Source organism: Pongo abelii, chromosome 15, assembly GCF_028885655.2.
Source record: "Pongo abelii isolate AG06213 chromosome 15, NHGRI_mPonAbe1-v2.0_pri, whole genome shotgun sequence".
In the NCBI taxonomy this organism is placed as follows: domain Eukaryota; kingdom Metazoa; phylum Chordata; class Mammalia; order Primates; family Hominidae; genus Pongo; species Pongo abelii.
In genome coordinates, this window is record NC_072000.2 from 92,266,316 (window position 1) to 92,278,946 (window position 12,631).

Genomic DNA, 12,631 nt, shown 5'->3' on the forward strand with positions numbered 1-12,631 from the left:
AATAAAATTTTTAAAAAGGTGTAACTGCTCATGGATTTAAAGGGTCCATATTAGTCAGATATCAGTTCTTTCCAGATTTATCTATAATTTAAGTGCAATCACAATGAAAATTCTATCAGGCTCTTTGTAGAAATAGAGAAAATAATTTTCAAAACTTTTTTTTAAAAAAAAACGTATCTGGAAGATGCAAAGAGCTCTTAAAACTCAATGGAAAAGACAACAGAATTTTTTAGATGAGCAAAAGATTTGAATAGATATTACATAAAACAAAGTATGTAAATGTCCATTAAGTCCATGACATCTGCTCAATAGCTTTAGTCGTCAGAGAAATGTACATACTATACACCCACAATTAAGGGTTAAAATTAAAAAGAATGACAACATGAAGCACTGACAAGAATGCAGAGTAACTGGAACTTTTAAACACTGTTGATGGAAGTGTAAAACTATACAATCATTTTGGAAAACAGTTTGATAGTTTCTTACAAAGTTAAACATATAATTAACATAAGACCCAGGAATTTCACTCCTCAGTATTCATCCAGAAGAAATAAAAAGATATTTGACACAAAGATTGTAAATGTAGACAGTTTTAACTGTAGTATCAGAAACTGGTGGGGAGGAAACAAATTGTGATATATTCATACAATGGAAAACTCTTCAGAAATAAGAAGGAACAAACCAATGAATCACACAACATGGACAAATCTCAAATCATTATGCTGACGGAAAGAAACCATTCATAAGAATACATAGTACATGATGCCACTTTCATGATGTTCTGGAACAAAGAAAACTAACCTGTAGTGATAGAATTCATATCAATGGCTGCCAACAATTGGGAGTGAAAGGAGCTGACTGAGCAGGTATACAAGAGAACTTTCTGGGGTGATGGAAATATTCTGAAGCTTGACTGGAGTGTTGGTTACATGGGTATATCCATTTATCAAAACTCATTGAATTGTATATTTAAAGTAGGAACATTTTATTGTAATTAAATTATGCCTCTATAATGTTAGTTTTAAAAAATATTAGATACATCAGCTGGAAATCACTTGGTTTTAATGAAAAATTTTCTCTGTAATCTTATTTATTCTAGTACTTATCTTCTTGTCTTTAAAAGCAATGCAAAACTTCACTGTAGCTAAGCCTATGTTAGACTCTTAAAAATTCCTAAATAGTAGAATTAGTTCAATGAGTAATTCTTATAAATAATTCTGATTTACTTTACCTACATGAATAACTGATTTGCTACTTAGAGCCACATTAATGCTTAGTATAAATCATACAACATGATGAACATGCTCACGTATATTTAAATATAAACATATTTGGACTTTAAAAAGTATGTATATCTTAGGAGATGATCCAATTCTGGGAGTTAGCAAATGGCTAAGTGCTCCCCTCCTTCCACACATAAGGAGAGAAAAGCATTCATCAGCTGTGTGAGTCTGTTACCAGTGCCACACGTGAGGACAGACCACAGCACAGTGAGATGAGGCTGAGGAAACGGCTACAACAGCATTGGCTAGATCAGGTTTTCTTCCTTCTTCCAGCCACCTGGAAAAACGTTCACAGAGAGTTATAGTGGTTACAAGACCAAAACTTCGAATAAAAAAAAATAAATAATGCAAATAACCCAATTAATATGCTAATATCTATTACTGCAGAAATAGTGTTAGAGGTAGTTTATTAAAGAGGCATTTTTTAAATCATCCCACTCATCATATCCTGCATTTCAAAAGTATCATCTTAAAAAGGAAAATAAAAAAATACTTTTTAGAGCATAAAGCCTAACAGGTTGAAGTGGTTTTCAAAAAGCTACTTCCAGTGTTCTTCAGCTTTCTATTATGGCAGCATCATCTTGTGATGAAGACATTGGTTCACTTGGACACACGGTCAGCATGCATAAATACATCTCAGCAATGATCAAGTTACTGCCATCCACAGGACCGCTTGCAAATAAGATGAAGAGAGCCACCTCAGTGTTAGCAGCAAGGCTTCGAGGTCTGTACTACTCAAACCACTCCTAAGGGTATGACCAACGCACGGTTTGAATGTTAGGGAACACACCAGGTAATGTTAAAGATTCACCAGTTTTCCCCTTGGAATTAATTCTAATAAAATCTTCCACAGGATAAATTAAAAATAAATTTCTCTCCCCTTTTACTCTTCATTATTTTTAGCCTCGAAAGCCTCATATACTGTTCCAATGAAACAAGAATTGGCTCTGAACCAAAACCAAAAAGAAGGGAAGAAAATCCAGAGTATTCTATGACGCCCTGTAGGTACTAGCGTGTGGCTTCCACATGAAAGTTGTCAAACTGTGCAAATTCAAAGGAGTGAGTTCCAATTGCAGCCCAGCCATTCTTTGGAAAATTCACAGGGATGTCTGTCCACAGAGACTTGTCATTCAGCATGCCAGAGGAGAAATGACCCTAGAGTAGAAAGAAACACATTCCTTGAAACCATATGAAAATGGTCCTCTGAAGTCTGTTTCTTGATCATGTATGGCCCACTACTTAGTGGAGCAAATGTACTACTCACTCAAGACTTAACCACAGCAAAACACAATTCCACAAGTTTGAGCAAAAGTTTAAAATACAGAAAAAAACTCTAGGAAGAAATTCTTATCTACCTACTTAAATTGTTCCCAACGTACAAGGAATACCTCAGTATTTCCTGTGCTCCACCAAAATTTAAAACCAACAAAATGCAAAACTTTCAATGCATTATTATAAAGTTTTAGAAAAAAGCTCATTAAAATTTAAAAAATGCTATTTATAAGTAGTCACATGTACAAGTGGTGTGGCTAACAGCCACCAGCTCTTCAGACATGACTGCTGGAGTCAAAACATCTGCTTCTACCTCATTGCTTCTTTAAGGTTTTCAGTAAGGAGCCTCTGCCCAGCCAGAAGAAAAATAATTAACCTTAGTTTTTGTGTTTTGTTGCCATGAATAGAATATCACTTCAAAGCCATATGAAGCTCCTACCCTTAAGCTGGAAAAACAGTAACCATCAGTTAAAGTGATGATGGAGTAGGGTGCAGCGGGTGGAAGAAGGGAGGCATCTATAAGGTGTGACTTACTGGTCAATGAGTGAAGGAAAAAATTACACCTTCCTCAGAACGTTGCCATTCTACTTAGCTCAGTGCCTGGCACATGGTAAACAATAAATCTCAGCTCTTATTATCTTTATGATAGTACATTTATGAGCACATATTCACAGCATACTAACTACAGCCAATCACATAAAACTAGCTACTCTCAAAAGGTAAAGAGCTCAAAACTCAAAGCACTGGGCCAAGAACCAGAATAAATCTGCTTTTAAGTCTTGGAAGTATAATGTAATGGGCCTTAATTTAGTTCTTTTATTTTATGCATGGAAACACTGAGGCTTAATAGATTAAAGCTCAAAGTCACAGGTTTTTACTCCCAGTCACCTAGCTCCAAATTCAGAGCCACATTCCTATTACTACAGACTTGCACAGCTATCTTCAGCTCTAGAAGTGCTTACTGAACATCTGCTGCTGCCATCAAACAGTCAATATTAACACTGAGCCAAGGGACTCAAATCACAGATCACGTTAAGCACAAAACCTGTCTAACAGGACCTCATCTCTCCTGACTCCCCAGGCTTCAGCCACCCCAGCCTCCAGGCTGCTCTTCACACAATATCAGCTACACCTGCCTTTTGCACCAGCCACTTGGTCTGCTCAAATTGTTATTCCCAGCATTCAGGTCTGCACTCAAGTACCACCCACTCAGTGAGGTCTTTCCTCACCTCCCTGGTTAGAGAATCAGGGTAACAGAGCTACTTTATCTCATGACTCTATTTTTTCTTCATAATCATTTAGAAACTTATTTACAAGTTTATTGACTCAGGATAGGGCTCAGCAAACTATGACCTACATGCCAACCACCCTTTTTTTAATAAATAAAATCTTACTGAAACACAGCCACATCCATTCATCTACCTATTGTCTATGGCTTTTTTTCTCATTACAATAGCCAAACTGGGTAGTAGCAGCAGAGACCACATGGCCCACAAACTCTAAAATATTTACTATCTGGCCCTTTACAGAAAAAGTTGCCAACCCCTGTCCTAGAAGAATACATGTTCTAAGAGAGCAGGAATCTTGTCTGTTTCGTTCGCCACTGTATCCCTAGGACTTAATAAAGTGCATACAGTAGGGGCTTAATAAAAATGTGTTGAATATAAGAATGAAACACATTTAACCCTCAGAACAACCTCACAGAAGTTATCCCCATTTTACAGATAAGGAAATGGATACTCAAAGAGGTGGAATAACTTGCTAGAAGTCTCAGTAGGTGTTAGTGAGGAAATATGAATGCTGGTCTGTCTGGTTCCAAACACTCCTACTCCTAAGAATATTAACTTGACTCATTAAGTGCTTACCACATATCAGGTACGAGATAGAGAGAGAGAGAGAGAGAGAGAGAGAGAGAGAGAGATATATATTTATTTTCTCATTGAATCTTCATAAGAAAAGTGTTCTTCATGATATCATGGATGGGAAAATTGAAGCTGTGCAATATAAAATACTTGCAAGTAGAATACAGTAGACTTCAAAGTCCATTGTGCTACCCGCCATTCAACAGAACTGGGACAAGTCACCTGACAAGTGCTGAGAAGAATTCAACAGGTGGCTGACAGTCAGTGACAAAATCCTCACATTAGCTGTAATTTGGAATATGGGCAATATAGAAGATGGTGTTTTGTTTTTTTCATTTATGCAAAGAAGATTTATATGTCAAATACTGTTTAATGCACTGGGAATTCAAGATGAACAAGAAAGACAAGGTCCCTGCTCTTACGGAGCTTATATTCTAGTAGAAGCAGATGGACAGATATGCACATACACACAAAATGAGAGCTAAAGGATAAGTAGCATGTAAAAATTAAGCCAGGTCAAGGTGACAATGGGTGCCTGACAGACTACTTTAGTGCAGATAGTTACAGAAGACCTTCAGAGTATGTGGAAAAAGCTGAGATTCAAGAGGAAACAGAATGCCCATAGTTGATGAAACACAAAATAACAGGAGTAGGGGAGTGAGGTGGGTGCATGCCAGCAAAGTCCTATCCATCCTAGTAGCAAGACAAGAGTCAATTTTTAAAAGTAATGAATCACATTATATTAAAGACACACCAGAAGAAACAGCTAAAATAGTGAAGAGTGGCTGTATCAGAAGTACAGGACACAGAATGGGGTCAAGAAGAAGGAACACGATGTGAGGCAGGAGGCAGCTGTTTTCAGTAAGTCCTATTGATATTTTAACCAGGTACGCAAAGTACCTGAAGAAAATTAAGAAAATGTTTAAAATCTCATTCATTGATTTCAAAAAAACTCATAAAATTACTAAAACAAACCTAATCAAAGGTTTGCAAAAATAAAACTGAAGGACATAGTGGCAAATCTTAATAAATGGTGAAATATAGCATGCTTTTGTTCCTGTGTTCTCTCATGGGGAAACACACTATTGTTAAAAAAAAATCTCATATTTTCCTAAATTGATGTATAAATTTAATGTAATACCAGCACCATTTTTCAAGTAACTGCAAGTTTGTTTTTTAAAAGTTAAATCAAATAATATATATAGTGGAATAGCAAAGATAATTTTGAAAAAGAAATAATGAGGAAGTTGCCCTACCAGATATCCATTTATTCATTTACCAAGTATTATTCAGGCTCTTGCTCTGCCTGGCTGTCAGGCACTTTTCTAGGTGCTACAGAGCCAGCAGTGAGGAATATGGAGAAAAGCCTGTCACTAAAGGAGCTATGTGCTAGTGAAGGGAGTAGGAAAACACATAAACAATTAACAGAATATGTGTGATTTCAGCTTGGGATAAAACTTTTGGAGAAAAATAAAGCAACAGAAAGGAGTTAGAGAGTGAGATGGGGCGCTGTTTTCTATCAAGTGGTCAGGTAAGAAAACTCAAGGAAGCAAGGGAGTAACTGTATCATCAAAGCTTTTAGAATGTGAACACCAATTAAAAGTGTGATTTTGGATAATAATAGACAAACATCAATATGGAGAACAGAAAAAAGTTCAGAAACAAGCATGTGCACATGTGCTGATCTGTTACATCAAAAAGGTAGCCTTTAAATCATGGGCAAAAGGATAGTCCATTGTAAGAAATGATGGCTATCCATTTTTTAAAAAATTATATTCAATACTTCCCCTTACAATTCACAAGTAAATTTCTGACGTATTTAAGATTTACACATAAAAATAAATCCTAAACTTTGTTTAGTTTGGGGGAAAAATGTTCCTAACCTTAAGAAACAAGAAAGCCTTATTTAAAACATGAAACATAAAAGCAATGAATAAAAAGTGAAATATTTGACAGTATCAAAATGTAAAACTTATAATCATCAAAAATACCATAAGCAAAATTAGAATACACATGAGGGAAGAGCATAGTTGTGACGTATGTAACAGACAATGGGTTACTATCCAGAATACATATTAAATTCACACAAATTTGCCAGAAAAAGACAACATGATAGAAAAATGAAGAAATAAGTGAACAGGCTACTTCAGAGAAGAGAAAATACAAATAGCCAGTAAACATCAGATGTGCAAGCTCCCTAATTATCAACGAAATACAAATCATATCTATGAGTTCGGAAAAAATCTTCAAATTCAATAATAGTAAATATTATTATAATTGCTATAAAATGGCTACAATTTGGCTAGTGTGGTATAGTTAAATAATCTATGCTACATCCAAACCAAATCTTCAATATACATATTGTTAATGCTAAAAAAAATTTGTGCTGTCATTTTTGGTGGTTGAGAGGAGAGAACAAATTCCAAAGTTATTGGAATCTGATTTTTAATTTCTACTGCACTCTAAACAAAATTGTGAGAGCTATCTTGGGAGAGACCAGCACATTATACACAAAAAATTTATCTGCACAGCATCCCTTGGAAGCACTGTCGAGAAGTAACTCATGATCACCCAGTGATTCTGAGGAACATTTTTATATTTCTATTATACTAAAATTAATCTGGTATTTTCTCTGACAAAAATATTCATGGAAACCAATTTCTAAAAACTATGCTTATAATTGAAAACCAAATTATTCTTAACCATCAAAAATAAATGTATATGGCTTTGCTTACATCTATAAGCTCCATGTACAGTCTTGGTTCAAGCAAACTTGAAAAAAATAGTTCAATTATTGACTCTATCAACTATGCCTCAGTTTAAAAAACAAAATAAAATTAAAAAAAAAAAATAGTGACCTGATAAAGTCAACTGCTGATGGTTCTCACATAGGTTACCCTCACACACGTAACTATCCTAGGGATGAGTGGCTTCCTGGCACCAAGGCAGATTCCTTGTCTCTCTTCATTATATGTCACACTTTCCCCCTCCTATTTTATAACAGAAAATTCTAGAAAGGCACAACAAAAGAGCATTTTACCTCCAGACTCCAATCAGCAATACTTACCTTAATAGTTAACGTGAGTGTATACCATTTTTTTGCTGTAACTTCAACACGTCCTAAAGCATATATAATCCATCCAGCTGTAACACAAAAATATTATCCTAATAGATATAATTTTGAGATCTCAATCACAGAATCATATAATTCAGTGGGGTTCTCGAGTGGCATCTGTATGTAGTAAAGTCAGCCTCAATAGAGAGCTATGTCCCTTCATTCCCAGATCTACAACTGAGTTAAGCCAAAACATTTTTCATTTAGCCATGCATTTAATAGCATATACTGAGATCCTACTCTGAGCCATATACTATATGTGAGCTCACAACAGAACCAGTGAAATAAACTTAAAAGCCAGTGATAGTACGAGGTGTTAGCATCTGTAGTTCAAGTACACATTTATACATGACTGGATTGAATATGGAAGACAAGAGAGAGAGAATATAAAATTTCCAGCCAGTCTAATTGGTCACATGGTAATACTATTAACTTAGAGGGAGAAAATAATAATTTTTGGAATTAGTGTTATTCGAATGCCTATGAGAACCCCAGGATAAAATCTCAAGTAGGCAGTTTAAAAGAGACAGTAGGGACTGCAGACACAGATTTAAATTCCTAGTTCCAGTTCTGCCACTAACTAGCTTTGAATCATTAGGCAAGTCAATTAACCTCACTGGTTCTATGTTTTCGATTTCAGTATCACTGAGATAACTTCAGATTGGTAATGCTATGAATATGTAACTCTTGTTCTAATATGCTTACTACCTACTTCCTCTTTTTTATTTTATTTATGGAGTCAAAGCAAAGAGCAGCAAACTATAAAAAAGATATTTTTAAATTAAGGTAAGAGGAAAGTCAAGAGACTGAGAATCAAGAAAAGTCACTACCAGTAAGGTCTAGTTTCAAAGGAGTGGTGTGTACCAAAACCAATCTGAAGTAGACACAGTTCAATCTGAACATATTTGAAGCACCTATTCTGGATAAAATATTATCCTACCTAACACAAGGGCTGTAAAGATGACTGAGAAAAGTCAAGCTATTTTCAAGTATTAACTAAATTCAAAAATGAGATTTTTCCATTTTAAGCCGATCAATCCCCCTCCTTATATTTCTATAAGTACAGCAGCAACAGTCTTATACTCTTGCTTTTATTTATGGTGCCTCCTGAGCATTCTCTCCCTACCACCACTACCTCAGATGGTTTTGATACTATCTATGCAAATCCTATCCTCACAGCCCAGTTCAACTCTACAATACCCTTAAAAGCTTTGTACAATTATTTTCCCTTCCACAGAGCTGCCCCCATCTCTAGGAATTAAATAACTTTCTATAATTGTAAACTATTTGGTATTTGCTTACATCCCTTCCCAATTAGATGTCCAAACACCTTGGGTTGAACTCATATCACTCCCACAAATAAGAAGTAGGTGCTCAAAGTAACATAGCCTATAAGTCATACGCTATTAAAAAAAAAAAGAGTCACTTACCTAAATCACCTGTAACCCTGTAAGATCCATTTGCAAAAATCCAGAAGAAAATTCCTCTGGCACTTCTAATCAAAATACCACCTTTATTTACTCTTCCTGCAATGAACACACCTCCTGTGTCAGGGGTCTCTATGTAAACATCACACTTTATAGTCAGATTGGTCCTGCAAAATAAAACGGTTGATTAGTACTGTTAAAATATGCCCTTTGTAACACAGTACAGATATGTCATTTCACAGCACATGCTTCCAAACTTCTAATTGAGGTGAGAATGTGATTTGCTAAGTCTGAGCCTGTAGCAGAGATGGACTTCAAGAATCTTTATTGACAACAGTTTTAAATGTTACATGACTTAAGTCATTTCATTGCCTCTTTAAATAATTACTGGACAATAATAGTTATGATTTTTAAGTTTCCTGAGAAAATATTTTTTTCTACAATAAAACAACTTCTCATCTTAAGAATACAATATTTTAAAAAGCCACTATTGTCTATGAACACATTAAAAAGTAAAAAGTTCCACACAATTCTGAGGGAAAATGTTTATTCAAATTTTCATCAACAAAGAGAGGCAATGAAGGCAATACTAGGAGCCTTTGGGAGAACATAAGCTATTCCGGGGCCAACTTTTACATTTAAATCTAACAAAACTTTAAAACTCCAGAAGAAAAGATCTAAAATTATTTCTCTGCAAAGACCACAGAGTTGACTCTCTAGGAGGGCTTCTCACACCCGAACTGCAGTGAAATCACCTAGAGGGCTTCTTAAACTCAGTTCACTGGCCCTACCCCACAGCGTGATTCAGTAAATCTGAGGCAGCCCCTTGAATTTGCAGGTCTAACAAGTTCCCAGGTGATGCTGATGCTGTTCGTCCAGGAATGCCACTTTGAGGACTATTTTCCCCTATGAAGTATCTGTCTATAAGGAAGCAATAAAATCCTGGTTCTAGGCTCACTGATCCACAGCAGTCTATCAAAGATGGGAAAAGATTCAGCTGTCCAGGGACTACCAGAGCTTTTACAGTGAGCTCTCCTCCAGGTTTCCTCTTACAAATGCTACCAGGTACAACACTTTCCTTCTGGAATGCTACAACCACCCCAAACCAACATGATCTCTGAAAATATTTCACTTCCTACTCAGTATCTAACTGCAAGTGGGAAGAAAAAAGAAAGCCTGCACATAACCAAGTCATAAATCAAGCAATATATCTCACATAAAACTGGAAACAGCAAGAAATCCATTCCGGAAATGGGTTGGGGGGAATAAGATCCAGAATTACGTGGCTTTTACATTTCTGTGTCTTATCAGTGAATTTTGCACAGTGAAATTTTACTACATAAAGAAAAATATTACAGAAGTACCTACATCAGCTACACAGGGAGGACAATCCACACTTAATTACCTAAGCAGAGCTGGACTACTTTACAGGAAGATAAATGCTGAGTAACTCAAGCCCAGTCTCTCTTGTATGTCCTCTGACATCAGAGGGAGTTTTTTCTCCATAGATTATCACCAGCATGAAACCACTGGCAATCAACACTGGTACTTATATCCCTTACCTCCTTTCTGGTTCACCAGAAGTTTGAAAGTGCTACAAATACCATCAGCACCATAAAATTATTCTATTTAGAGCTGGAATGAGAGAAGATCAAACTTTCCTTTTCTATATACCACATTCCAGAATAAGTGATTCTTGCATCAGAACTTGCCAGGCAATTTCATAGATAACGAATGAAATGGAATAAAAGTGTGGTTTATTCTTCCACAGCCACAATCTCTCAGTAGTGCAGAAAGAACAAAAACTAGCCAAGATATAAGGCAAATTTGATCAAATAGAGAGTTCAGCTGTGTGCAAGGAAAGGTAATTTTGTGATTGCCTTTAAAGGATTCCAACCAACGCTCACTATCAAGATAGAAGTAGCCAGTACAACTATCCCGTATAATCAAATTACTGTGCTGGTAAATTACTAAATCTAGGTATAAGAGAGGAAGTTCTACTCAAAACACAACTCTAAAAACTATGAGTAGTGTGCACCCATTGAGAGCAGATTTACTAAATAGCACTACAGATAAACTAATTTCTCATTTCCTACCTTTAGGAAGAAGATGATTAAAATGAGGCTGTGAGATGTAATCCAAAGAGAATGGGCTACTTAGTCATACAGACCCGGCTTCTAGCCCTGCTTCTGCCACTTACAAGTGAAATATTGGGTAAATCTTACTCCAAAGATGCAGTTTCTCAGTCTGCAAGGTGGGGATGATGATATCTCCACCATAAAGTGGTTGTGTGGGAAATCCATCAAAGTGTCTACTATTACCCAATTTTTATTACCTCCTTTTCCCACAATAAGTGGGCACAGCAGCCAGACATCAGAAATGAACAAGGGATTTGTGTGGATCTCTGAGCAGATCTGGCTGCCTCAAATAGAGGGTGGAGTACTGGAAAATAACACATAATAGATGAGACCAAATTATAAAGGGTCTTGGAAATCAAGCCTACAAGTGGAAAACACGGGTAGCAGGAGAGAGTCACTGCATCTTCCTGAGCAGGGGAATAACATGATGAAAACAGGGCTTCAGAAAGATGAAGGCAGTCCTTCCTTGACATGCAAAATTGCAACTTCCCAGTTCCTTTCCTTTCAGAATATGTCACTCTCTTCCCTTCTACACCCTTCCCCAACCCTCGTCCCCACCTCCTTACCCACTGCAATAGATCCTAGTAAAAACTGAGTATTGCTATTTAGATGTATATGAAGACTCAAATATATGAAGATTTGGGGGAGTAAATCTTTAGATGGTGCTATATCTCACTTCTATACTACAATTAAGGGGCTTCTCAATCTTTCTGGAGTCCCAGCCAGAAATAAGTTTGAGTTTGAGTTTAGAAAGAGCCCTCTTTCTAAACTCAAACTCAAAAAGTATTCAAGTGCATGGGGTATAGGGGATGTCACAGAAAAAAAAAGTTTCCTATATGGTGACTTCAAAACTGGAGATCAAAACAATGGGACCCATGCCTTGGACACTTGAACCCAGCCACTGGACTTACAATAAGACCATCAGTCACAAATAACGATGCCACAAACTCCACTGCCATAATCGGAAAATCTAGGTAAAGTTTCCACCTCAGAGACAATGGGACAGGCAGAAATTCTGTGTAAAAACACAAGCCACAAATGTCATCCTAAATTAGGAAAGAATTCTTCACTGCACCTCAATAACTCTTCGTAGTGTTATAAGGGTTCCAGGGGCTCTGGATAACTAAAAGTTTCTTAAGACTTATGTCAGAGCTTGGGACTAGAATCAGGATTTTTAACTAGGAGTAAGGCACTGCAGGAGGGATAAACACTTTCTGCACACTTCATAGACAGGCAATTCAAGGCTCTTTTCAGAATTCTTTTCTCTTCCCTCTCCAGTTTCCAAGCTTCGGATATGGCTTTTTGGTGGCTTGGTATTACTAGTACTAGCTCTAAACCTGGAATGTTTATGTGTTTTTTTTTCCCACAGTGGAATCATACTAGTTATAGGAAAAAATGAAAAAGAAACACATAAGACAGGTGGGATGAGTCAGCACATAGAAATTCTGTAACTAAACTAAAGAGGAAGGGAAAGTTCTAGTTTGGCATTATATTTTATGTGAATAATATAACTTGTCTCTTTACCAGATGACTA

At 36.4% G+C, this 12,631-nt stretch overlaps 1 protein-coding gene across 4 annotated transcripts in view; it reads right to left on the reverse strand.

Annotated features, from left to right (window-relative positions):
- Positions 1-406: 406 nt before the first annotated feature.
- GALC (galactosylceramidase) overlaps positions 407-12,631 on the reverse strand; it is a 60,725-nt gene continuing 48,500 nt past the window's right edge. For 3 of the 4 annotated variants that reach the window (XM_024231623.3, XM_054530346.2, XM_054530348.2), the window contains 3 exons: positions 8,963-9,126; positions 7,485-7,561; positions 407-2,438 (listed from right to left, as the gene is read on the reverse strand). In XM_024231623.3, coding sequence (XP_024087391.3) covers positions 2,292-2,438; positions 7,485-7,561; positions 8,963-9,126 — 388 coding nt within the window. In that variant the 3' untranslated portion in view covers positions 407-2,291. Of the gene's footprint in view, positions 2,439-7,484; positions 7,562-8,962; positions 9,127-12,631 lie in introns of those variants that run through there. The other variant, XR_008513152.2, reaches the window with a different exon arrangement.